General features: G+C 33.4%; 1 protein-coding gene across 3 annotated transcripts; it reads left to right on the top strand.

The window, feature by feature from the left end:
* The first annotated feature begins 308 nt into the window (after nt 1-308).
* Nucleotides 309-25,609, top strand: LOC145313627 (inhibitor of Bruton tyrosine kinase). Of its 3 annotated transcripts, XM_080153127.1 has the most exons (43): nt 309-476; nt 907-1,101; nt 1,466-1,509; nt 1,811-1,898; nt 2,515-2,617; nt 2,829-2,932; nt 3,074-3,162; nt 3,903-3,970; nt 6,462-6,498; nt 6,822-6,875; nt 7,204-7,297; nt 7,495-7,583; nt 7,910-7,985; nt 8,434-8,465; nt 8,586-8,622; nt 9,236-9,352; nt 10,112-10,255; nt 10,343-10,416; nt 10,539-10,710; nt 10,828-10,882; nt 11,021-11,127; nt 12,329-12,429; nt 13,309-13,475; nt 13,914-14,031; nt 14,432-14,569; nt 14,872-15,021; nt 15,518-15,596; nt 15,824-15,944; nt 16,236-16,327; nt 16,419-16,540; nt 16,980-17,026; nt 18,126-18,279; nt 18,391-18,431; nt 18,942-18,983; nt 19,438-19,515; nt 20,337-20,421; nt 20,913-20,952; nt 21,103-21,301; nt 22,089-22,187; nt 22,593-22,711; nt 23,568-23,750; nt 24,093-24,176; nt 24,657-25,609. In XM_080153127.1, the coding sequence occupies exons 2-43, from the start codon at nt 976-978 to the stop codon at nt 24,750-24,752; spliced, it is 4,065 nt and encodes a 1,354-aa protein (XP_080009253.1). In that variant the 5' UTR covers nt 309-476; nt 907-975; the 3' UTR covers nt 24,753-25,609. The 3 variants fall into 3 exon arrangements, with proteins under 3 accessions (XP_080009253.1, XP_080009260.1, XP_080009243.1); XM_080153134.1 differs by lacking the exon at nt 8,586-8,622 and having other exon boundaries at nt 8,434-8,502; nt 22,596-22,711; XM_080153117.1 differs by lacking the exon at nt 8,586-8,622 and having other exon boundaries at nt 8,434-8,502.
* The last annotated feature ends 319 nt before the right edge of the window (nt 25,610-25,928 follow it).

Below are 25,928 nucleotides of genomic sequence, written 5' to 3'. Positions count from 1 at the left end.
TTTATTTTATTAGATAAATCCTTCCCTCCCGTTAAAATTCTTACTTTTCTATAGTTTATTTACTCTAAACATAAGTAATCAATCTTTTTCAGATATTTTAAAGCCATTAAAACACATTAGAAAAGAAACATTTTAACTGACACTTCATCATGATTTTTCTATGTTAAAATATTGTAGAATTTAAAAAAAATCTTTGTCATATATATAAATACCTCCACTCCATCTAATTTTGTTCTAAATTTTGCAAATTGTTCATTGTTCAAACATGTAAAAAAGATTATTTATGCTTATTTTTATATTTCAGATTTAAATAACATAGATATAAAATGGATATGATTGCTGTTAGAATTGTATCAAAATGTGAATTATCAACATCCTTTTTTGGTTCTCTGCTGAAGTCATCTTTCCACTAACTATGGCTCTCTAGACAATTATGCAGTTCTAAAAGGATTGGGAGGCGTCTACCCCTTTGAAAGGTAAAAGATTAATTCTTTCCCATTTTATGCTGTTTTTATATCAACACAAGACAGTAGACCCAATTACCATGATATATTAGAATTTTGTACCTATACATCAGGATTTATCATTCTATTTACAATCTTGATTACAATATGTTGACACTAGCGACTACGCCCCTAGAGGCCTCTAAGGGCATTAGATATATTTTAGATTTAAAAAGAGTTAGTAGGAAAGTAACAAAAGCACCAAAATTTTAATGCATAAAATTTTCAAAAGCTTTACCTATAAATAGGTACTTAACTTTACTTAATAAGTATCCATATTAAATATTAATTTATTATAAGTATTTTGTTATAGGACACCTGTCATATAAATGATAAAATTACTTTATCCTAGCTCTGTCCTTCCAAAACTAAATGTCTATAAACATTAACAAACTATTTTCAGGGGTAGATTGATGTGAGGATTTGAGTTAAGACTGAAAATAACAAAAAAGACACTAAAAAAGTGATAAAAATGTCAGGCCACCAAATTGTGAAAAAGTGTCTTCAGGACGGTTACGCCAACTGTACACCAAAGTGTAATAGCAGTGAACATACCTTTACACTGATTACTGCCCTAACTCAAGATAGACCTCAAGAGGTAAATTGCATTTTAGCTGTGAAGGAATGCTTTATTTTTTTTTCTTTAAAGTTGTGATAGGTAGGACTAGGAAACTAGTTTTAGGAGAAACTTGCATATTTTATTGAGTAAATTTTTTATAATGCTGTCTAATTTGGCATTCTGATTTAACTTGAAATTGACAAAAATTTGTAAATATAACTCTTGGTAAGACTTTTTGGAATGTATTCAAACGGAGAAAGTGGGATGAAAGAATTTTTGTACATAGAATTTTTGACAGAATAGTGGTCCCTTGTCCCTGATATAAAAAATAGAAATTGCTTTTTTTTATGATTCTTTTGACGGCTTTGGTTTGTTATTATTAATTTTGTTCATCCAATTTTAGGAGATTTTGGCATGGATTGCAAGACATTGCAATGCTCCTGGCAGGTATAACAATTTCTTTGTTAAAATCAGGGAGGAAGGGGACATTAGGTTATTTATTAAACTAGTCCCTAAATTTTTGAGAGTCCAAACATTTCAACTACTTATGTGGGGTTTTACACAAATTTATTGGCCATTGTCTTATCCCTTGAGATTTCTGGTTAGAATTAATACCTAATTTTGAAAATAATTAACAAAAAATTAAGTATGTGCCACTACGTACCTAAATTGTAAAGAATCTTTGTAAAGGTAATCATCTATCTTTAAAAAATTTATATGAACAGGGCAACTTCAATTATTTATTTAGATCTCGGGATACATATGGACGTTCTGTCCTCCATATGGCTGCCAGTCTGGGCATGGTGGATATATGCAACTGGCTCTTGACCTACAAGGTACAGAAAAATCATCATTAATACATCTTTTACCAAACTTTTTTTCTTATGAAGGCTTAAGGGGTCAATACTTGACATAACCTTCCCTTTTGTAAAATAGCCTTGATCCTTGCACTGTCAATATTGATTTTCATTAGGTAAATGATTCTAAGCCTTTTGAGATCTTACTAAAACAAAAGTACAAAGTATCAATACATTGCTTATCATTTAGAAGAATGTTTAAAATAGGACCCCTCGCCTAACGACGACGACGACGTTGTTATTTTACATTTATTGTAAAAATCATATTAGGAATTTTTTGATTCATACAAACAATTACACTATAGTAATTAAGCAATAATTTAACCACATAATAATAATACCTCATATACTCTATATACTAATGTAAATCTATTATGATAAAAAAACTAGGTAGTATAGAATGTTAGAATATTTGGATTATGGAAAGAAAACGAAGTAGCGGGTTTCCTCGTATTTTCACAGTAGCTTTTCTCGGGGCCTATTTCTCGGGGCCCATTTCCTAACCTAAAAATAACTTATCAAAAGCTACTGTGAAAAAACGACGCAAACCGCTACTTAGTTCTCTTTCCATGATCCGAATATTTTTCTTTCATAGGGTGCAAATTTGAATGGCAGAGATAAAGAATCCTGTTATACAGCACTGCATCGGTGTATTGTTTATGGTCAACTAAGAACAGCCATTTTCTTCCTCAAACAAGGTATCCGACACTTTGGTGATATTGTATTTTTTTTCTAAAAATTGATTAGGGAGGTACCTTTAATGATATGAATTTAATTGCTTACAAAAGTTAGACACCTGTCTTGACCTTGCAAAAAAGACAAATTAAAAAAAATATAGCAGTCCTTTGGTGTTTATAAATTAACTTATTTTAGAAGGTAACTGTTAATTTATATTTCTTATGATTATAGGAGCTAATCTTGCTTTGACTGATTACAATGGACTAACAGCTCTTGATTTGCTTGTGATGGATAAACCTTTACATCTCAACTACTCCAAATCTGCCCCTTTAGAGGTATGGATTGAAATTTGTAACTATACCTACTAATAAGATCTAATAAATAATACTTTCCTTTACCTATAAACCTCAAACCAAGCTACACTTAAAAATTCTAAAAGATTTATCAACTGCTGAATACCAAGATATTTGTTTTAGACTTACGTTTGGGGAAACAATTCAAATTATAACCTTGGTACTGGCGATAATTCTTCTAGAAGTTCTCCTGATCTTATAGAATCATTCAGGTAAAAGAAAAATCATAATCACAAACATTGAATGATGATACTTCTTTTAGAAGTTCTCCAGATCTTCTAGAATCTTTCAGGTAAGAGAATAATTCTAATTAAAACCATTGAACTGGTAAGATTTCTTCTAGAAGCTCTCCAGATCTCCTAGAATCATTCGTATAATTTAATAATCATAATCACAATCATGGAATGGTGATATTTTTTCTAGAAGTTCTCCAAATCTTCTAGAATCATTTAGGTAAAAGAATCAATCCATTAATAACCTTGGAACTGGTTATATTTCTTCTAGAAGTTCTCTAAATATTTTAGAATCATTTAAACAATTCAAAATTTTAATTTTATCATGTTTCTAGCTTTAATTTTTTCTAGAAGTAACACAGATCTTATAGAATACTTCAGTTATTTTTCTAAGAATAACATTAGTTGCTATGCCGTGAGTCTCGTAGGGCTTCGTCCCAAGATAATGTTAAGGGTTTTCCCTACAATATAGAACTGGGCTACCAAAACTGCAGTAAAACTTTCAATTTAAATGAATATAGGAAAATTTGTATATTTAGGTTGCTAATATGGACCTCATTTATTGTTCAGTTCGTTAATTTTATAGGAAGGGAGGTGTGGGCAGGTATCGGTTATTTTGGTCATCTGAGAATATCACTGCATTATTTTAGTACAAGAAAATCTGGTGCAACATCCGACTACCCAATTATATATTGATCACCTATTGATCTATTTTTCAGGAAGCAGAATATCTCAATAAAGAAGGTGGCGTTCCAGAAGTTCCACACTGGATTTCTTAGTTCAACAGGTAAAAAAACTTGTGCTTCTCATCAAAGTGTCTATCGAGATCTGACTCCACTAGGTACTTCTCTTGTTTTTGAAAATTGAAAAAAGAAGAGCGATAGTTTTTTCCCATTGACTTACCCCTGCTGAAGGCCGTATCACTATGACCTAACCTTATCTATCCAATCTGACCTAAAGTAATGTACCCCCCCCCCCCAGGGGCGTCCAAGCTTTTTATTTTGGGGGGGGGGTAAAATTTTTTTAAGGGGGGGGGGTAATTTGGTTTTGGGGGGGGGTAAGCGCCGCAAATTTTTTTTACCCCCCCTAAAATTTTTACCCCGGGAGGAAAATTTGCTTGGGGGGGGGGAATTACCCCCCCTGAAATCTGTTGGCAGGGGTAAAATTTGTTTACCCCCTCCAAAATTTACCCCCGGGATAAAATTTTTGGGGGGGGTAATTTAAATTTTATAAAAAATTTAGTATTAAAAATGCGCGCGAAGCGCGCAAAAATTTTTTTTGTTAGAGATTTTCTATTTTGGGGGGGGTAAATACCCCCTTCTAAATGGTTGGGGGTGCCTACGGCACCCCCAGGGTAGGGTTAATTTTAAATGGGGGGGGGGGTAATCGCCCCATTACCCCCCCCTTGGACGCCTATGGCACTTAAACGTTATACAAATTTCCAGTATTTCTGGGTGACTCATGAACTTACAACATATGATATTAACAAAACAAAAAATAAAACAATAGTTCGCAAATTTTTTTTACCCCCCCCAAAATTTTTACCCCGTAGGGAAAATTTGCTTGGGGGGGGGGGGAATTACCCCCCCTGAAATCTGTTGGCAGGGGTAAAATTTGTTTACCCCCTCCAAAATTTACCCCCGGGGTAAAAATTTTGGGGGGGTAATTTAAATTTTATCAAAAATTTAGTATCAAAAATGCGCGCGAAGCGCGCAAAAATTTTTTTTGTTAGAGATTTTCTATTTTGGGGGGGGTAAATACCCCCTTCTAAATGGTTGGGGGTGCCTACGGCACCCCCAGGGTAGGGGTAATTTTTAAATGGGGGGTTAATCGCCCCATTACCCCCCCCTTGGACGCCTATGGCACTTAAACGTTATACAAATTTTCAGTATTTCTGGGTGACTCATGAACTTACAACATATGATATTAACAAAACAAAAAATAAAACAATAGTTCGCAATTTTTTACATTGCTTGATTTACAAAAGGATTTAAAAGCGTAACAAAGACGCGTACTTTTACATTTTTAAACACTTGTTTTTGAACAAAGAAATTGTATTTCTTCTAATCTACAATTGTGGACTTTTTTAAAGGAAGACAAAATATATATGTATATAAAAAAAACATATCAACCATGTCATTGTATGTTGTTGTTTTTTTTTTTTAAAAGCGAAGCTTCTCTATAATTAGGGTCGGTCCGTCCGTCCGTACAGGATAGCTTTTTTCGTTAATTTAGGCATGTTAGAATTGTCCTATCGATTTCAAATTTTGCATGGTGATTCCTTTAGTAGTTAGGTACGATTTAGAAAGCGTAGCAACTCTATAATCTTTACCAAAATGTTCGTACGTCCATTTTAAACATGTTGATTTTTTTTACTTTTTTAACAACAAATTTTTTATGTGATCTAATCATCCGATTGATCTGATTTTTGGTATATTGATTCCTGGGACAACAAAGTATAATGTTATAAACGAAGCAACTCTATAATCAAGTCCTAAATATGTAAGTATGTCCATAAACATTATACTGTATAAAGCAATTTTTCAACAAATTTACTTACAATTTTGCTTCAACTCTTATACATTTATATTCTGATTATCCAGTTCTGACACTATATAAGTGTTCATGTCCGTTTGTTCTACCGTTTCAGTGCTTCGCTTTTATGGATGTTGTCATCCTTGTTTCTTAATGCCTTCCAAAACTTAGCGAAGCTACTCTATAATTCCCTTGTCTGTCCGTCCATCAGTCCCTAACACTATGGAACTAATGTTATTTTCTCGGCTGCTAGTTAAGACAGAGTGCTGATTTATTTATTAATGTGGTCTGTCAGTCTGCTACAAAACCATAGCTAGTGGTTTTGTAATTTTCAACATTTATAATATTTTCTTTTTCTTCCTTTTTTATGACCACTGAAAATTTGCTATAGCATTGCTTTGACCGCTTGTTTATACACGTTCTTTTGTGCTTCGATCCATAAGGATGTTGTTATCCTTGTTCATTATTCAATAATTTACTAAACATCAAGTTGCCTAAGAGTTGCTTTTCTCTAAGAACCTTTATTATTTGTTTAATGGTCTCAGATAATCAGTAATCATTTGTTGTTTGTTTTAGCGTTAGATTTATGTCCCTAGTATACATGGAATGTCGAATAAAAGGAATTTCAATATGAACCTCCATATTTTTTTTGTACTTATCAATATTATGGCCTGCTTGTTTCTTCACTGCATTTTTATAGGTCCGATTTAAGGATCTGGATCTCATAATATTTATTATTTTAGGAACTGTGTACACTTGTGGTCATGGACGGGGCGGAAGGTAAATGTGTTAATTGTAGCGAAGCTTCTCTGCAAACATTACTTATAGTAGATGTCCATACAACTATTCTTTCTGGCCTATGAAATTGTGCAATGCTCTGTTATTGTAATGAATTATACAAGAACAATAAGTTTTGAGGGAAAATTCAGCAAATGGTATCACGTGACATATAACAAAGCTATACAAGATTTTTTTTGTAATTGAGAGGGGGGGGGGGGTGCATGGATTGGATAGTTTTACTCAAAACTTGTGGGTGAGGAATCTTATATAATTGGTACCCAAAACCCTTATAGGGCTTAACCTAACTTTAACTTATTATTTAGGCTGGGAAATAGGTCGGAGATGAGCATCCTGGAACCAAAGCCAGTTCTTATAGGAATCCTCTTTTACATTAGCATTGAAAATAAATAGAAAAATATTTTAGATAGACGGATAAACAAATGGAGATACAGATTCATTAAAAATTTTCGATCATTGAAAATGAAGTAGCGGGTTTCGTCGTATTTTAAAAGTAGCTTTTCTCCTTTTTCTAACCCCTGTGGGGTGATCTAACCCTGCGGGGCAACCATTAATATTTACCTTACATAATCTAACCTAAAAGCTAAAGTGAAAATACGACGAAACTCACTTCCTCGTTTTCTTTCCATGATCCAAATTTTTTTCTTTCTAATTTAACATATTTATGTAATTGAGTTGAAATGAAGGTGCGTGCACAGACATTGCTTTGGGGGTTGATCACTCCCTTTTCCTGGCTCAATCAGGCGTCGTGTTTTCTTGTGGTCATAACACATATCATCAGGTAGTTTATTACTAGCATAACTACTCTTCAACAATGTAATGTACTGCATATTGGTTATCCTGTCCTGATTGGTTCTTAGTTTTGCTTGTATATATTGTTTTTTTATTCGTACTAATTTAAATACACTTGTGTGAAGCAAAGAGGGAAGAAAAAACTAAAAATTAATTGTTGAGGGCTAGAAATTGCTTTTGTTTTAGCTTGGACAACAACCCCCACCCTCTCGTTTGCTGGCACCAGCCCCTGTGCAAGGACCGAAGAAGCCAGCCAAGGGCGTGGCAGCTGCCAGGTACAATTTACTAAGATTGGTGCTTTCACGCAAATAGTATTTTGAGCTCTGATAGACCCTTCCTACCCCCACTTCCCTCCCCCGTTATTTATAAAAATAAAATAAAAGTAATGGGTTGGAGAGGGTTTATACATATTCCTAATCCATGCTGGGTAGAGTGGGAAGTATATAATATACATAGTTCATACCGAAATATTCCTTTAAATCCTAGGAATGGTGTATCTCATCTTTATACGTAACATGGAAACACAAAAGCAAACACATAAACAACATATCAGTTACTTTGGCAAATGATTTTCAGACCCATTAATTGTAATATTTGACAGGTATCATAGCGCGTTTTGGACCGAGGACTCAGTCTTTACTTGGGGACTAAATGCTGGCCAGCTTGGACATCTTAAGGTAATCTAACCAATAAACAGTATTAAATGGTTTTGAATTATTTCAAATGTGCATTTTTTATAAAATTGAACTAAAAAGCATATTTTCTTTGTGATTTTACTCTCCAGAAAATAATATTGTGCAAGTTGATTAAAATAACTGAAAAATCTTTCTACAAAATGGACAAAAGGCGTTCAATGATGTATGAACATCATATTGCAACAGGCATCGAAACCGACTAAAATCCGCTGGATTAGAACTGGTTCTCGTACATACAGAAAAATCATGAATAGAATAGTATTAGACAAATTTCCACGAATACTAAAATAAAAGTCATAATAAATGCCATTTTTGTTAGCAATTGCCTTTTGCCTCTCGGGGCTAACAAAACTGGTTATAATCTTATAATTTTTATTTCAATATCCGTGGAAAGCTGTCCATAATACGATGCGATAAATAAATAATCTAGGGAGAGAAGACAGTGATTTTGCCCCGTCTTGTTACAGGATATGAAATGAAAGACAGCAAGATCACCCAGGTAACTATTTTACCCTGTCTTGTGTCAGGATATGAAATGAAAGACAGTAAAGTCACCCAGGTAACTATTTTACTTTGTCTTGTGACAGGATATGAAATGAAAGACAGTAAAGTCACCCAGGTAACTATTTTACTCTGTCTTGTGACAGGATATGAAATGAAAGACAGTAAAGTCACCCAGGTAACTGTTTGGCTATTATTGTTGTAAATACTATATTTTAACTTTTTAAGGCAATTATATTTTTTCCTAGTCACATATTAACCCATTAGAAAAAGTTATTCTATGTGCAAAGTTAGCATTTCTAATTAAAAAAAAAAATTGTAGATATGTTTAACTTAAAAACAAGGACATCATCAATAAGTAGCGAAGCTTTGAATATAAAGCCAATTAAAAAATACAAGAATTGAGCATAACAGACAGTCAGACGAAAATAATAAGTTGTAGAGTATAGTTGCTTATTGGTCATAAAAGGATAGAAAAAGTGGGTATAACAGACTGTCAATTGTTGAACTAACATAATGTATTCTTTTCTTCATAATCAATAAAATACACACAAAAAAACTGCTACTTTTTTTTTAATTCAATGAAAACATACTTCCTAAATCTAGACATTAATATTATTTTAACTTTTTCATCTTGAAAATCAATAAAAGATCTTTTGTTGAATTTGAATTATACTAGGTAGAAAAATCTTCCAAAGATTTTTTAAAAAATCTTCGTACTTATAATTTAGGTTGCATTAAGTGACGGATCCACTGTGATATGCACAAACAAAGGAGATATAATTGCTCTGCATGGGTATACCTCCAAGAAAATTGGACATAAACAATTTGGAATTGAAAAAATTGAGGTAAGTTTAAACTTTTCTTATGAATTTTCTAAACATTTAGATCATGTGTAGACCTTTTTTTTGCAACCATTAATTAACTTTATTAACCAAGTAAAAAGAATTCCAAATGAAGTTTAGGATCATGGAAAGAAAACGAATTAGCGGGTTTCGTCGTTTTTTCAAAGTAAACTTTCTCCTATTTCTAGCCCCTGCGTTGGGCTCTACCCCTCCCTATTTCCTAAGCCTGCAGGGCAATCATTAACATTTACCTAACCTTAAATAACCTATCAAAATATACTGTTAAAATACGACGAAACCCGCTACTTTGTTTCTTTCCATGATCCGAATTTTATTGATTACAGCTGATATCAGTGTTGCGGATCCGGATCCGCAAGGATCCGCATTTTTTTGAGTCCAAGGATCCGGATCGGCAAAAAAATGCGGATCCGGATCCGGATCCTGGGGTATAAATTTATGGAAAAATCTACCTAAATTTATATAATATAAAATAGTCACTTACAAACTTTGAAAAATCTGGTAACCTTGTTAAGATCAGCTAATTCACTCCCACACTCTTCTCTCTCACATTGACTTCGAGATTAAAGAAAAAATATTTTTTTAAAAATTTGGTGATTTTATTTTTATTGTCAAGAATCCGGATCCGGTCGGATCCGGAGCCGGATCCAGATCCGCACTGACCAAATTTGGAGGATCCGGATCCGCATACAATCAATGCGGATCCGCAACACTGGCTGATATTATATATAATTTTTTTAATAGGTTACTGGAGGCCATCTAGATCCCGCAGTTGATCCTGGTGACAAGGACAAGGAGATTGACTTCAAGCTTGTGGCAGGTGGAGGATCCCCACTCCATATTTATGTCCTAAGACAAGGACAAGTTCTTGTCTGGACTGAGGGTAAGGTGGGTAGCTTGATTTATAAATCATTATTAAGTTTCTTTAATATGAAATTATGGATTGATTACCTAATATATTTTTTATTCGTGAAGGAAAAGAATTTTCTGAGTTGTACATTGTCAGTGAGCAAGCCACAACCAACCATCATTGACATATCTGCCTTCAGGTTTGAAAAAAAATATTTAGACCATTTTGCTCACGGATTACGAATAAATGTCATTACGCCCCCCCCCCCCCCCTTAATTAAAAAAGAAAAGGTATGCTAATTGTAATATTTTATTTTTCTAGGAATGGCTGTTTGTTAGTATCCAAAGATGGCGAGGTTTGGGAGAGTTGCATTGCCCAGTTTACCGCGCAAAATTCATCTGTTCCCGCCAAACGCGCTACGTCACCAGTTCAAGACCGGTTTGTTCCAGCTGCTAGGACCAAGTCGATGAAAGAAACTTGTGTTAGTTTGAAGGTATGATTCCATAAGATCTTTTAACTGGTATAGTAACTATAAAAAATTTAAAAATACATTGAGTTACAATTGAGTTACACCACTTATGTAGGTATGTTTTATTCTTGTTGCTTGTAGGTGAAACGTATACCTGGAATTCACAGGGCCGTCTTCGCCACTTCAGATCCAAAGGGTAAGTCAAACTATGACCTATTATCGCATGTTTTTCGATGTAATTCAACATCATCTACTGTTTAGTTATAAAAATTTAGCATGACATATCAATCAATTTAAAATAGATTGTTCTATTCACAAACCTTAAATATTTCAGGTAAAACTTTTTGTGTGCTTCAAGTAAGTCCAAGTGAGGCCTTGACTGAAGTTCCAGAAATAACAAAGTCAAGTATGACGAAGGATATGACTGATTTATATAATCAGGTAAATAAGGCAGCGCCTTTAAATATTTATTCTCCCGGATTAAAACCGGTTTCGTTGCTATATTTTAAAAAAAGGAATCACAACATTGTGTTTAAGTGACATTCCCTTGGCTTGAACACACATTAGAGTAAAATACTAGAGGGAGAAAGGGTTAAATAACTGTATCTCCCCATAGCATCAACATTGTGCAACCTTTCTATTGGGTCATTGAAAATCAACCAATTGTGTCGCTTTTTTTAACACAGCCAAGTAGCAGAAAATAATTTAGAAGCAGACGAAAAAGGTCATTGAAAAAGAAAGGGAGGTTGTTATCTGTATAATATATACTTCTATACTATAGTCGTTGAACACACACCAAGCTTGATTGCGCGTTTTTTTGTATGGTATGGTATGAAAATTTAATACATACCAGAGAAATAAATGTATTGCATACTCACTGTGGGCTAGAATTGAATCAAGACAAAAGTAAGTGCCGAGTCCTGGGACCTATGTATGGTGAAAATAGACATAAAACCATGATGATTCAAGGTAAAACCAAAATATTTCAGCGGGGGCTTTTTGAGAAAATTAGAATCCTAGGGGGTGAAAATTTCAAGTTCAATTTTCACCCCCTAGAAGTTGCCGCATAATCATGACAAGAAAAGCAAATATTATTTATTTTAAATTTTGAACAACTTTGCTTTTATATAGTTCTTCATAAAACCACTTCTGAAGGGAGTTAATAAATGGCTATTTCTACCACTTGCTTTGCAAAAGTCACAAAAATTCAGCCTTAAAAAAAATCATATATAGAGAGGTTTTAAGAAGGACTTCATAAAAGCAAAGTTGTTCAAAATTGAAAATAAATAATATTTGCTTTTCTTGTCATGATTATGCGGCAACTCCTAGGGGGTGAAAATTGAACTTGAAATTTTCAAATCTAATTTTCTCAAAAAGCCCCCGCTGAAATATTTTGATTTTACCTGGAATCATCATGGTTTTATGTCTATTTTCACCATACATATGTCCCAGGGCTCGGCACTTACTTTTGTCTTAATTCAATTCTAGCCCACAGTGTACTATATATATTAACAAGAGAGTGAAATTGTGTACCTTAAAGCCTTTAGAGAAGCTGCGAAGACATTTTTAACTATCGTACATTTTGCATTGCACAAACCATTATCCACCTATTGCACAACTAAAAAAAGCTTTTTATATTTAGATGAGTGAATGTGATGATGTCCATGATGTTGTTTGTGTTGTTCAAGGCGTCAGATTTCCAGCTCACAGTGCTGTCATAGCTGCTGGAGCTGATCTTCTTGGGTAAGTTAAGCGATATGCTCGTTTGTCTCTCAAGATCTAGATAAGCAATGGACCGAATCTTGATTTTAGAGCTGCTTGAAATAGCTAATATGATGGTTTTGGGCTAGTTTTTTAAGATGGTTTAAGTCTTTTTTCTGCTCCTAATCTTTCCTTTCAATATAGATCCCTTTAAACTTAGATGATAGTATAGAAGCTACTAGTACATATGTATTTTATTTTAATTATTATTAAGTTTATTTGATCAGAAACAATTTGTAATCCTATTATATAAAGTAGTAAGCGTTTTTTGTCTGTCCCGAAGGATCTCGCTAACCGCTGAACCGATATTGTTCTCCTTTACAGCGAAGCTTCTTATAGGTCCTGGGAAGGTTTTAAACTATTTTTGGAGAGGGTGTCTTAACCCCCCCCCCAAAAAAAAAAAAAAATATATATTTTTAACTCTTTTGAAACTCACATTTAAAATGGGATGAGGTCGACTTTTCCTCCTCCCACCAGTGCCCCTAGAGGCTTCTAGGGGCGTAGCCGCTAGTGCAAAATAAACTTCATATACGTACTTTCACAATTTTAAGTTGGTAGTTAGATATTTTTTTTTATACTAAGTTGGTAAGTTGGCCAGGCATGTATCATATACATACAATGTTCAACTAACAGCTAGCGGGAGGAAGTCGACCCCAACGCAATTTTTTCTATGAGCGTTTTCTCTTATGAGAGTGGTGGTAGTGGTACCTTCCCCAAAATAGTTATTATCTTTTCCAGGACCTATGGGAAGCAACCCTGTAAAGGAGAATCATATCGGTTTAGTGGCTAGCGAGATCCTTTGGTTCACACACACACAGATCCTTTTACTTCATCACAGGGATTGACAAGATTATTGTTTAGGAAAAAGCTGAAATGCCTGGAGGACGAGACAGTGCCTGCTATTCTGGAGATTGACAACGTGGATCTTGTCATATTCCGGCATTTGCTTGAATATATCTATACAAAATCCTGTCCACTGTTGCAAGAAGGACCATGTGCCATTGCTATCAATGTGCCAGATTCAAATGGTAAGAATTGTTGCAAAAATTAAAACAGCAGAGACGTGAACCCGTTGCATAAGCGCAAATGATAGCTTGCTGTCGGGCTCGAGTCGGATCCACACCATGTCATGCTAGAGACGTTAAAGTGGTACATACTGATGCTATGTCTGGCATGTGACACTAATATTGAGAGTATGGGGAATGTTTTGGCCAACAAACAGGCGTAACGAATATTTATGCACAGTTAGGACTTTCAGACAAATGCCGTGCGATTAAAGGGCTGGTTATCTGTTGGATGTTACATAACCTAATATCCAAGGGTTTTAAAGTATCGCATCACAATACAAGCATATTATGTTAAAACTTCTCCAGATGTTCACCTAAAAGTCGGAGGAGAATTTCGCCCTTACAAGGCAATTAACTCGGTAAAAGACAGACACATATATCTAACCTTTATTTTTCTAGATAAGGATGTTGACAGTAAAATTGCCATAACTGAAAATACGAAGAAGGATGAATTAACCCTGGAACTTGATGAAGATCCTGCCACAGTATCTGCTTATGCTGTATATGAGAGAAACAGGTAAAATAAAACTAGATTTCATCAGAGAGAGAGAGGGGACAATGGGCTGTTTATTCACTAGTCACCTAAGGTTTACAATAAGGTTTTCGTATTCGTTGTCTCAACAACTTTAGGGAGTGTTCAAATGTTTCAACCAATAATTTCAATCTACAAATAGGGTAATTCTGTTTGTCATCATTGGGGATGTACATCAATTTATCGGTTATAAGCTGAAGGGATATAATTAATCATAAGGTATCATTAAGGGGTAATTAAAAAGGACATCTGTCATACCTCTTTCGTGCATTCTATTGAATGTATCTCATCTAAAAACATGAGAACACAAAAAATATTTTAGGTATATTTATTATATATTCTTGGTTCATATGATGGACTAAATCACCAGCAAATCATTTATTAGGAAGAAGAAAGCCAAGGAGCTAAAGAAACCATCAGAAAATGAAAATGCTGAAAAGAAAAGAAATCCACTGGCCCTGTTTCAAGAGGCAGGGAAGAAACTGGGCGTCTATGGAATTGGAAAAATTGTTGATTGCTTTAGGTAATAGTCCTTGTTTATATGTTAATATAATTCTCAGAATCTCAGTAAGAGCATCATTAAAACATGTTGCTTTTATCGCAGTTTAAAGCACAATTGATGGAATATATATATGGAAGTAGGGAGATGACAATAAAAATTTCTTGCAATGTCTGTCTGCTATTTTGATTTTATGCAGTTCCAACGACTTTAAGACTTTTAAATGTGCCTTGATATATCAGTATTACAGATAACTGTTTTCCCTTTTCTTCAACAGGATTTTTATTATATCTGAGCAGCAAAATGATACACTTATCCTTTTCAAGGTATGATGATGGTGTTATCTACAAGAGGTCAAACCCCGTGATAGGACAGCTGGATTTCAACCTGCAGAACCTCATGTTCCTGGCTGACGTCACACTGGTGGCTGAGGATGGGGTAGAGTTCTATGCCCACAAGTCCATACTTGTTGCGAGGTAATATTAAATAAATGGGGAGGACCTGTAGGGAGGAAGGGGGACATGGGACTATAAATTACACTAGTACCCAAAGTTTTGTTATGTTATAACGCGTTATCGTATTCGTTGGCTCAAAACTTTGGGTACCTCTTTTTAATCTTGATGGTTTGGTTCGAAACTAGAATGGTCCAAATTTTTCAACCCCTAATTCATTCTCCGGAAGGGGTAATTTATTTTTCATCACTGGTTAGTTATGTATAATTATATAGATTTGGATGAGGCAAATGTATTTATCCAGTGTTCTATCCCTGTATTTTAGGGTAATATATAAACTATTCTCTAGGTATTGTTTGTTATCTGAATTAAATAATAAAATATACCTACCTATAATAAGAAAATATAACGTGGTAGTACACCAAAATATTACATTTTTATAGCGACGTTTAATCCCTAATATACATACATGTTAAAAATATTCTTTCAAAAAATTGATACCTAAATAATTATGTTTAAGGTCCGAATATTTTAATGCCATGTTGACCTCGGGCTGGATAGAATCAAAGGAAGAAAATAGTCTTAATCTCATGATTAAGGTAATGATAAGTTTATTAGGTATTGTCTTAAAATCAGCAGAATTGTACCTAATTGAATAAAAAATTAAACAGATTTTTTATTATTTTGAAGACAGTAATTACCAAAGATCAAAGAAAAATAATTAGCCCCTGAACTTCAAATATTTCTAACTTAAAATTATTGGAACCCAACCAAAAACAGAATCTTACTCCCAAATTTCTATTTAAAATAATAAAAAAAATTTCAGAGCTGTTATCTGGAGGCCATTCTAGAATACCTGTACAGGGACCAATGTAAAACATTGAGCCAGTCTGATGACACGGAGTTCATTTCTAATCTACTGGTTCATGCTGATCAACTTCTGTTAGGTAATATTTTTAAATAGTGCAAATAAAAAATAAAATAAAAATTAAGTATGGACTAGATTTTTATACTTCTTAGAAGTTTAACTAGGTACACCAAACAAAAAAGGATGATTAAATATTCAAATGCAGCATTGTTTGTAAATATGAAGTTGAACACACAAATAGCAGAATTTATTAGATTAAAATCTCATCATACTGAAAAATAAGCTTCCCCTAAAGTCCAAATAGTCATTTTTAGATTTAGACAAAAAAAATTTCCAGCTTTATTTTATAGTTGACGTCTTTTATGTTTAGTTCGACTGAGGGAGCTTTGTGAGAATGAACTTGCCAAGCTGATCACTCTGAAGAATGTGGCTGAAATGTTGGAATTCACGTTTGTATATATGGTAATTAGCTTCGTTTTTTTTGCAAAAAGACAACTATTTAGTTTTTCTATCAATTTAAGTATTTTTACAATATTGTATATCTTTAATAAAGGCTGAACAGTTGAAAAGAAGTTGCCTGCAATTTGTTGTCCTGAACCTTGGCTGTCTTCTGGAGTCCCAAGCTCTTAACAACCTGGAGGATGAAGTTCTGGAGGCTCTAGATCATTATTACAGGTATTCAAAGAAATTATTTTTCTGTATGGCTACGAAACCTATTGATATCCCTTGGATTAAAACCGGTTCTAAGGCATACTGAAAAATGATGTATCGTTTCTTATCATAGATAGTTTTCTGTAAAATTAATACCAGTTTTAATCTTACTTTCATTTTAATTTCTGCGATAAATAACTATTTAGAAATGGATAATTTTCGGTAAAATTATTAAATTATGAATAATCTAGAAATGAAAAAGAATAAGTTATGTACGTTGTTCAATCGTTTTACTAAGTTAAGTTAAGTTAGTTGTTTTAATTTAATCCTTTTCTGTAATTGAGGTTTTTTGTCTTAAGCTTTTCTAATCCCTTTTGCCCCTATGAATAAAGAACCCCCAGATATTAGGGGCGTATGCGATAGTATATTTTTATAAAGTGTATAATTTTTGACATATTTTTAGGGAAACAAATAACAAAGTTGCTTCAAGAAGAATCACACCTATACAAGGTAGTAAAAATAACTATAACTTAATACTGAGAATACAAAATATGGAATTATTTTTTTTAATTCAAGTAAAGTAAAGGGGTAGTTTCACGAAATGCATTTGAACTTAATTTAGTGAACCGCATATTTTTTGCTAATTAATGGGTTAAATTATATTTATATGGCATATATTTGAAAGAATTTCAATTTTCTACCACGTAGGTAGTTTTGAAAATATCAAGACTTGAAAATCGTCTTTTTGTAATATATGCAATTTAAAAAGACGATTTTCAAGCCTTGATATTTTAAAAACTACGTGGTAGAAAATTGAAATTCTTTCAAATACATGCCATATAAATGTAGTTTAACCAATTAACCAGGAAAAAATATGCGGTTCACTAAATAAAGTTCAAATGCCTTTCGTGAAACTACCCCTTTCAAAAATTGACCCATTAAAGTTATAATTAAGCAAGGAAGGTAAGAACCAGCTGTAACCAACAACAACATTAATTCAATATTATTTGGTAATTTCAGTCGGATTTGTCAAGATTTTGGGGGACAACGCTTCGTATTAAAGACGACCTTTCAATCTACCCCCAAATATTATTTTCGATTTATTTTGCTTGTTGGCTATACCTTATTCCTTGTGGGAAGGATGCAAACTCGAATCCGCGTCATACCAAAGACATTTAAAATGGTACTTACCAGCTCTGTTCGGCACAGGACATCAAAGAGTTTAAGCAGGGGGAATGCCTTGGCCCCAAACAGGCGCAACTCACTACCATGCACAGTTAGGATCTCCAGACAAAGATCGTGCAATCAAAGGGTTGGTTGTCTGCAATGTACTGTACCACGGGTATGAGGTGAAGGACCAAGAGTCTGGCCTTGAGTTGACAAGTTGACTGTTCAGTCCAGGTGCAACTCACCCACACGACATTAACATTAACATTAACATACCTTATTCCTTGGTAAAAACCATAAGTAACGAAGTTTGAAACAATTCATTAAGATAATATTTATCTACCAAATTTTCAAATTATATTAGACTTGTATCGTAGCTACAGAGTACAGAAGGACATTAAAATTACAGAATAGGGTCACTACTAACAGCTGATGTTCCTAGGGTATCCAACCAACAAAGACATTGAATCCGAGTATGATAGTAATCCTCTAACTTTTGACCAACTTCTCCAACAAGAGGACAGTGTGTTTGCAAGTGGCAAACCTAGGACTAGACGCCATAGCTCTGGGGAAAAGAAAAAATCTCCCAAATTAAGGTATTTTAAAATAAAAAAACATAAAGAAAGTAAAAATCCTATTTATATGCAAGAATTACCTATTGAAAACATAGTTAATTTAATTTAACTATTTTTTTCTTTAAATTTTAGGAATCGCAACAGCAGTATTCGACTGTCTGGAAGCAGTATAGGTAAGTGGTTTGTAAAGATGATCAATTACAAAATGAAATATACATATGTTTACTATTACTTATGTCTAATAGATATTAATTTTGTGATCTTGAATTGCAAAGTACCTGTACGTGCCTATTTGACACAAAGTTTATTAGTTAGGTTAAGGGGGTTAGTTAATAATGTTAGCAATTTGGATTATTTAGGTTAGCCCAGAACTGTTTTAGGCCACCCCAAGTTTTATGCTTCCCCTATCCCCGCAGGGGCTTGAGTGTAGATAGCGGGTGAAATTTAAATAGAACCCCTTATGTATATTTCTAATGTAGCATTTAAATCTCTAGAAAAAAAGCAGGGAGGTTGAATACTAAAGATTATAAATCATACTGATTACCAAATTGTTATCATTGTTTGTGTACATCATTGTATCGTCCATTGTCTTATCCCCAATGATCCTGATAATAAATGTACAGTAATTTATTTTTAAACTTTAAAAACCCCAATTATTATTGTAACAAACTGTAAATTTTTAGGTACCAACAGTGGATCAGAAGACGAGGATTCAATAAGCCAGGGACTAATACTTAAATATTATCAAATTGCTATAATCATTCCAATCCTTAAATATCACATATTTTATTTATTAAGGTTCAAAAAAATACATACAGAAAGACATTCAAAAAGCAATTAAATATTTCTTAATGGAATTTTTGTTTGGAGGAGTATGTACTTTTTATGCCTGTAAAAGCTTTAAATTTTAAACAACTTATTATATTATAGGAATTTAATGTTTATACAGTCAAATAATTTTCTTAGATATTATCCTTAGCTATACTGAAAAATCACGTATAGCATCGTAATACAGAGAATTTTCCATGATTATGAAAAATAAAATAAAAATCATAATATTAATATGAGCTTTTTTAGCCTAGTCCTTCGAGGCTGAGTTTAATCTTATAACTTTTTGTTTTAATATCTGCGGAAAGCTGTCTATAATACGATGCGATATATTAAGTATTAATCATTAGGATATGGAGTCCGACAGAGTTTCTTTACTTGATTTTGATATCGAAGAGAAGGAAGAATTAAGCCCTGAACCTGTGGAAAGTAAGATTTTGATTGATTGATTGATTAGCCATAGTTTCTTAGGGTTTGGACCTAAGTAGTCATGGAGTAGGCTGAGACACTTTTGTATAGCCACTAGAGCTATCAAGCTCCACGACCAAGCACATTATGACTTGACCCGCTATCTCATGAGAGCTACTCATTATTACCTCACCCTCGCCGAGTATGGCAGGTGTTCCAAATTAAGTCACCGTAATGAATGACGCTCACCGCAGAGGAGCTTGGGATAAGGGCAGTACTGATAATATTATGTACGTGACTTTTGAGTATCCAAACTTACTCAATAATCCCCTTCTTACACAACCAGGGGAAGTTGCGTGAATTATTCAACTGAGAAATTCGTGTTGCCACATGGGGACTAGAACTCGAACTCTCATCACCGTAACTCAGTGCGTTACCACTGAGCTACGACGCCCCTTAAGTAAGATTTTCTAATAGAGATATATTAATACTTAAGGATGTTGCTCCAGATTTTCATGTACTCTGTTAAGGTAGTGCTAGTAGCTGGCTATAATAATGATATCCTTCATCCGTCCACTCCTCTCCTACTAGATGAACGAACTGACCAATAAATTAGGTCCATATTAGCAAGCTAAATTGACGACAAAATATTTTTTTTTCAATAAATATTTTTAATGGATATTTGATAAGAATAGATATTGGATAAACGTGGATTATTAACAGAGGAAAATTTTCCAATTTAACTTCCTATCCTAATCTTGTGCAACATCCAAGTAATAACACATCATTTTTTTTATTTTTATATTGCTTTATCACTGTAATATCTATTCATCTTATTTAAGGTAAGACAAGCGAGGAGAAAGTATTTAAACAAGCACGTGATACATCTTTCTTTGCAAACCTTCTAGGGTCTGCTGTTACATCAAGGTATGTGTTTAGGATGTTCCTGTGTTATAGAATATCCAAGCTATTAAATGGCCCTGTGATAGTGTGTGAGTCTACAGTGCATTTGAAGAAATAAGGCAATAGCCGATAAATTGATGTACATCCCCAATGACGATACAATTACACAAAATTACCCTTTCTGTAGATTTCAATTTCTTAGTAATTGAAACGTTTTTACACTCAACTTAATGAATCAACCAATGAAAATTCAGTCCCCAAAGTTGTTAAGCCAATAAGCAAACGCTATTATAAAACTTCGGGTACCAGTGTAATAAACACCCCAATGTCCCTCCATCCCTGCAGTCAAACTTTTCATAATTTCAAATGACATTAAAAGATTATTTTATAGTTAGTTATTATCCTATAGTTAAAATTGTACTTTTTCATCCTTTTAGATGAGTAGATAATATGTTAGCTACGCTATTTATGATGCGCTTATTTTAATGATTTTTTTATTAAAAAATATATTTTAGTGGAAAGAATGTTGAGAACTTTTTGAACACATCACAAAAGGTATTATTTAAATGTTTGAAAATTTCCTTACTTAGTGAAAAAGCTTCATTTTTTATTATTTTAAAGTTATGGCTATCTGTTACATTAAACATAGTATTACAAATTACCCATTTTTCGGATTACTTAGTTTCTAAACCTTTATTGTTACAGGACAATGGACCATGGAAATCTCCTCCAGTCGACAATCCTCAAGATTTCTCTTTAAGTCAGATTTTGTCTTCCACAAGCTTAAACGAATCAGGAAAGAAAGATTCCAAGCCCAAAAAGTTCACAAAGTTGTCACAAAAAGAGAGGAAGAGGCTTGAAGAGGAAAAGGCCAAGACAGGTGAAACAGTGCCAGTTTCTCCAGGTATAATAGAAAATCTTTTTCAGCATGGCCTCGAAACCCATTAATATCCGCTGGATTAGAACCGGTTCTAAGCCATAAAGAAAAATCATGAATCGTTTCGGATTATATGAAGTTTTCTACGAATGTAAAAATGTACAATCATAAGATTAAAATCAGTTTTGCTAAATATGTGGTTGGGGGAAACAAAATGTAAAAATAAAGAGGACTGAAAGCATTTTTTCTATTTTCTCCCCTCTTTGGTGAAAAAAAACAAAAATTATGTGGAAGGGGGCATAATATGAATAAAATAAAGAGTTATGAAAAAAAATTTCCATTTTATTCCCTTCCTTGCTGGAAAAAACTAGGAGGGGAAAAAAATAAAAAAATTGCAGGAGGGGAAAAAAATTAATTATGTGCACTGGCAGAATATACACCCCTAAAATACTATTTTATTTATGTCTTATTGTAATTTTCAATCTGAAAAATTAGGTGGTGACAATAGGTTTAAAGGGTTAAAATAGATATCCAACTTTGTTGATAATTGATCTCTAGGCGGTGTCTAGGCGCTTTATCGCAAGAGGGTCATCAGCGACATTTATTATTGTTTGTTTATATAAAAAAATAGTTTGATATTTTTCCTAAGTGGCTTTGCCCTACCCCCCCCCCCTTTTACCCTCTGTATTTTGTTTTAAAAATGAGAACAGTCATAGGGGGCGAAAGGAATTATTTCTCAAGTGTGGAAGGTATCCAATATCCACGAGACCAATTGGAAATAAAAGAAATAGAAATTATTTTTTTATATTATTAGCTGGCAAGTCCTGGACAGGATGGTCACCTGCCTCAACACCATCAAACCAACCATCACTCATGGACATCATGCTGAGTCAAGCTAATAATGGACATATTGGTAAGTGAATATTTTTATTATGGGCATTATTCTAAGTCAAGCTAGCAATGGACATATTGGTAAATGGATATTTTTATTATGAATATTATGTCAAGTTAAACTAATACCTAATGGACATATTGGTAAGTGGATATTTTTATTATGGATATTATGTCAAGTCAAACTAGTAATGTAAATATTGGTAAGTGGATATTTTTATTATGGATATTATGATAGTTTAAACCTGTCAATTAAAAATCCCAAAAATTTTAAGCCAACAAATAAGAAAATGATCATAATTCTTTAGGTACCAGTTTGATTTGCATTCCAATGACCCCTCTATTCTGAAAAGAATATTATGTAAAGTCAAGCAGATATACTTGTTTGAGAACAAATTCTCTTTTTATTAACATTGTAAAACCTTAATAGACAAGAGCCCAGAAACTCGGCAAAGTGATGGCAAGAAACAGCAACCAACCAAGGATAGAAGATTAAGTGAAGACGAGTCGGGTTCTAAAACGACCAAACGTAAAACATGGAAGCAGGTAAAGGCATTTTAATTTATAAAACTAGTGGGCCTAGGCTGTGCCCCTAGAATTTAAATCGTTGTAATCTAAAGGGGAGGGGGAAAGAGTAGTGGATGAGCAGTGTTGCGGATCCGCATTGATTGTATGCGGATCCAGATCCTCCAAATTTGGTCAGTGCGGATCCGGATCCTTGAAAATAAAAATAAAATTACCAAATTTTTCCAAAAATATTTATTCTTTAATCTCGAAGTCAAAAATACTTTTAATTTTCAAGTCTGAACCTAAACCTTAAAGATTGGCTCTCATCACGAGAATGTCTGAGATGATGTCCTCCTTTGTAAAATTGTAAGTGACTATTTTACATAAATTTAGGTAGATTTTTCCATAAATTTATACCCCAGGATCCGGATCCGGATCCTTGGACTCAAAAAAAAAATGCGAATCCTTTGCGGATCCGGATCCACAACACTGTGGATAAGGCAGAATAATAGCCTTAAATTTTGTCAAGATCTATATAAACCCTTCGTAAACTACCTAGTTATAAACCTCTAAAGTGTCTACGTAGCTTTACTGTAAAAAGTAGAGATAGCGGTTAGCGAGATATTAAGCTACAGACATGCATATACAAATAGAAATTATCATCCTGTTACCTTAATATATGGATAGAATATCTAATATATAAATTTATATACTACATTTTTAAACCCGGATAATCTATATATTCGTTTTTGACTTAATGACCAACCTACAACAAAAACAAACACTTGAAATTTACGGTTAGAAGTCTTTAATTTGCATTATAATGGATGGCATATTTTAATAGCCAAGATATTGTTTCTTCTTGTTTTCCATTTAAATTATAAATTCTATATAGTTGGAAATTGGAGCATCCCCAGAGAAAAGCATGTCAGGTGCCAGTCCCTCCCCTCCCCTGACTGGTAACCCCTGGAAACTGAGCACCAGTGCCAGCTCTCCAGCACTGGCGGCTGCGTCCCCATCCAATATTATGGAGGAACAGAACAGGTCCTTCCTGGAAATTATGGAACAAGATGTTAAGGTAGATTTCTCTGAATATCATAAATATTAACACAGCATCTTTGAATATTATTTTTATTGCAAGTTTATCAAACTGATGTGAGCTTAATAAACAATTTATTAAATCCTTATTGCTTTGAATTGAGAAAATTTTAATAATTTGAAAAATGAATAGTTATAAATAATATAATCTATGCTACTAATGGATATATGGATATATATATTTGCCAGGTTAATGGATGAGGTAAAGGGTGTGGATAGGGGGTATTATCGATATTTCAGCCAGTTGCGATCATCATTATCATAGTACTTAAAATCTAGTGCAAAATCCAAGTAATAATATATCGATTATGCTTATTTATAGGAAGAAGAAACGGTTATTCGAGCAGTAAACAAACCTTTGCATATGTTACAATTAGAGGAGCAAGCGATGCTTGAATTACATCAGGTACATTTTCTATTCACCTTTTATTAACTGGGGACCTTTTTTGTGCACAAAAAATACTATTTTAGTGTTAAGACTCGGGTTTAAACAAGGATTTTTGTGGCTAATTGAAAATGTTAAATAAATGGCTTTAAAACTCTTCGAAGACTACTGTTTTAGAGGTCCCAAGGGTCATACAAATTTCTAGAAAGCATTACTAATATTTTTTTTATTCATGGAAGACGTTTTATTTTAATTTCCCAAACCCGCATGAAATCCGGGTTTGGTGCTTGGGTGGTGGGTTACCAACCCTTACTTAATTGCACTGTTTCTATACTTTTTTAGCTTTTTTAGCCAGTTTTTCTTCTGTATCCCAATATATTTCTGTTTTTTTTTATATTCATTATATATATTTACCCTTTACCTACTTCTTAACATTGATCTATCCCTGTATCATTTATTCCTTGCTGTACTTCTCTTTAATATATTCCTGTTTAACTTCAGTTATACAGCCTACAGTATTCTGATGAGGTTATCACCGTGGCCAGGGTAGAACAGCCAATTGTTTCGGCAAAACCGGTTTGGAAATACAAGTTATAAACCAGCTAGAATGAGAAAATATATGCATGTGGCATGTAATTCTATAATCATTTGGCTGTAGGCAGGTTTTAATGTCATATAGACACAAAATGTTATATATATATAACACTTGCTGTCATTTCTATAGATAGACACTGACAAAGTGCAATATATACATGTTTCATATTAAATATACAAATAACCAGTTCTGAAACATATTGTTGAGTATGTAAAATGAAAAAAAACCCATAAAATTTGGTATTTAAATTTGAGGAAAAAAATTGGATCATGTATAATTTATTTATTTGACAAATCTTATAAAATGCAGAAGAGGTTATTAACTAAAAGCTTAACAATATTAGGTAAATTAAACCTAATTTGTAATTGTTTATTTAAGAATTGTCTTTATATTCAAAACTTTTCATTATTTTACCCAAGAAAGATCTAAGTGGTTAGATTAAGCAATAAGTTAAGAGGCCAGGTATAAGACATTGGTTAGCTTTTAGGAAAATTTGGAGGTGAGAGGTGAAATAATAAAAAGTTTTATTTAAAGAAATTAAATATTTTAAAGTGAACTTAATTGAGATGAAATAAGGTTTTTTTTTTTAATGCAACCATCTCGTAATCAATGATTAAATGGCACTTAGAATTCGAATTTCGATCAAAAATTTTGCATGAATAATCCTTGGTAGGTCTATTTTCCCTAAATCGAACAAAAAGTTGGAAAAGTAACGGCTAACGGCTGGCGGCTCAGCTGTTTTGCCATTTTATTACTATCTTAAGAGCAAAAAAGTCACGAAACCTATTTTCACATAATACTTTTTCTCACTCAAAAACCTTATCAAACGGTTCTAGCCGGTAGCTGTTGGTACTAGAAATTTAAAAATTGGTTATTGCTATCATTTAACATAAATTAAACCAAAAATATGTTTTAAAAGTTGATTCCTACGTAATTAATGATGAATTTGCCCTGAAAATACGCAAAAAACGGCTAAACGGCTGAGCCGCCAGCCGTTACTTTTCCAACTTTTTGTTCGATTTAGGGAAAATAGACCTACCAAAGATTATTCATGCAAAATTTCTGATCGAAATTCGAATTCTAAGTGCCATTTAATCACTGATTACGAGATGGTTGCATTAAACCCCTCCCCCCCCTTAAAGTTGTACACTCTTCTAATCTTTTTAATATTGTTTATG

This window comes from Acartia tonsa, chromosome 1 (assembly GCF_053477335.1).
Source record: "Acartia tonsa isolate MP-2025a chromosome 1, ASM5347733v1, whole genome shotgun sequence".
Taxonomy (NCBI): domain Eukaryota; kingdom Metazoa; phylum Arthropoda; class Copepoda; order Calanoida; family Acartiidae; genus Acartia; species Acartia tonsa.
This window is presented reverse-complemented; position numbering and strand designations above follow the sequence as displayed.

Excerpts from the sequence above, each read along its gene's own strand:
- LOC145313627 (XM_080153127.1), top strand. The coding sequence starts at position 976 with ATGTCAGGCCACCAAATTGTGAAAAAGTGTCTTCAGGACGGTTACGCC. Across the intron at positions 2,933-3,073 it reads CCAAATCTGCCCCTTTAGAG|ACTTACGTTTGGGGAAACAA; the intron begins GTATGGATTGAA and ends TATTTGTTTTAG. Across the intron at positions 18,280-18,390 it reads AAAAAATCTCCCAAATTAAG|GAATCGCAACAGCAGTATTC; the intron begins GTATTTTAAAAT and ends TTTAAATTTTAG.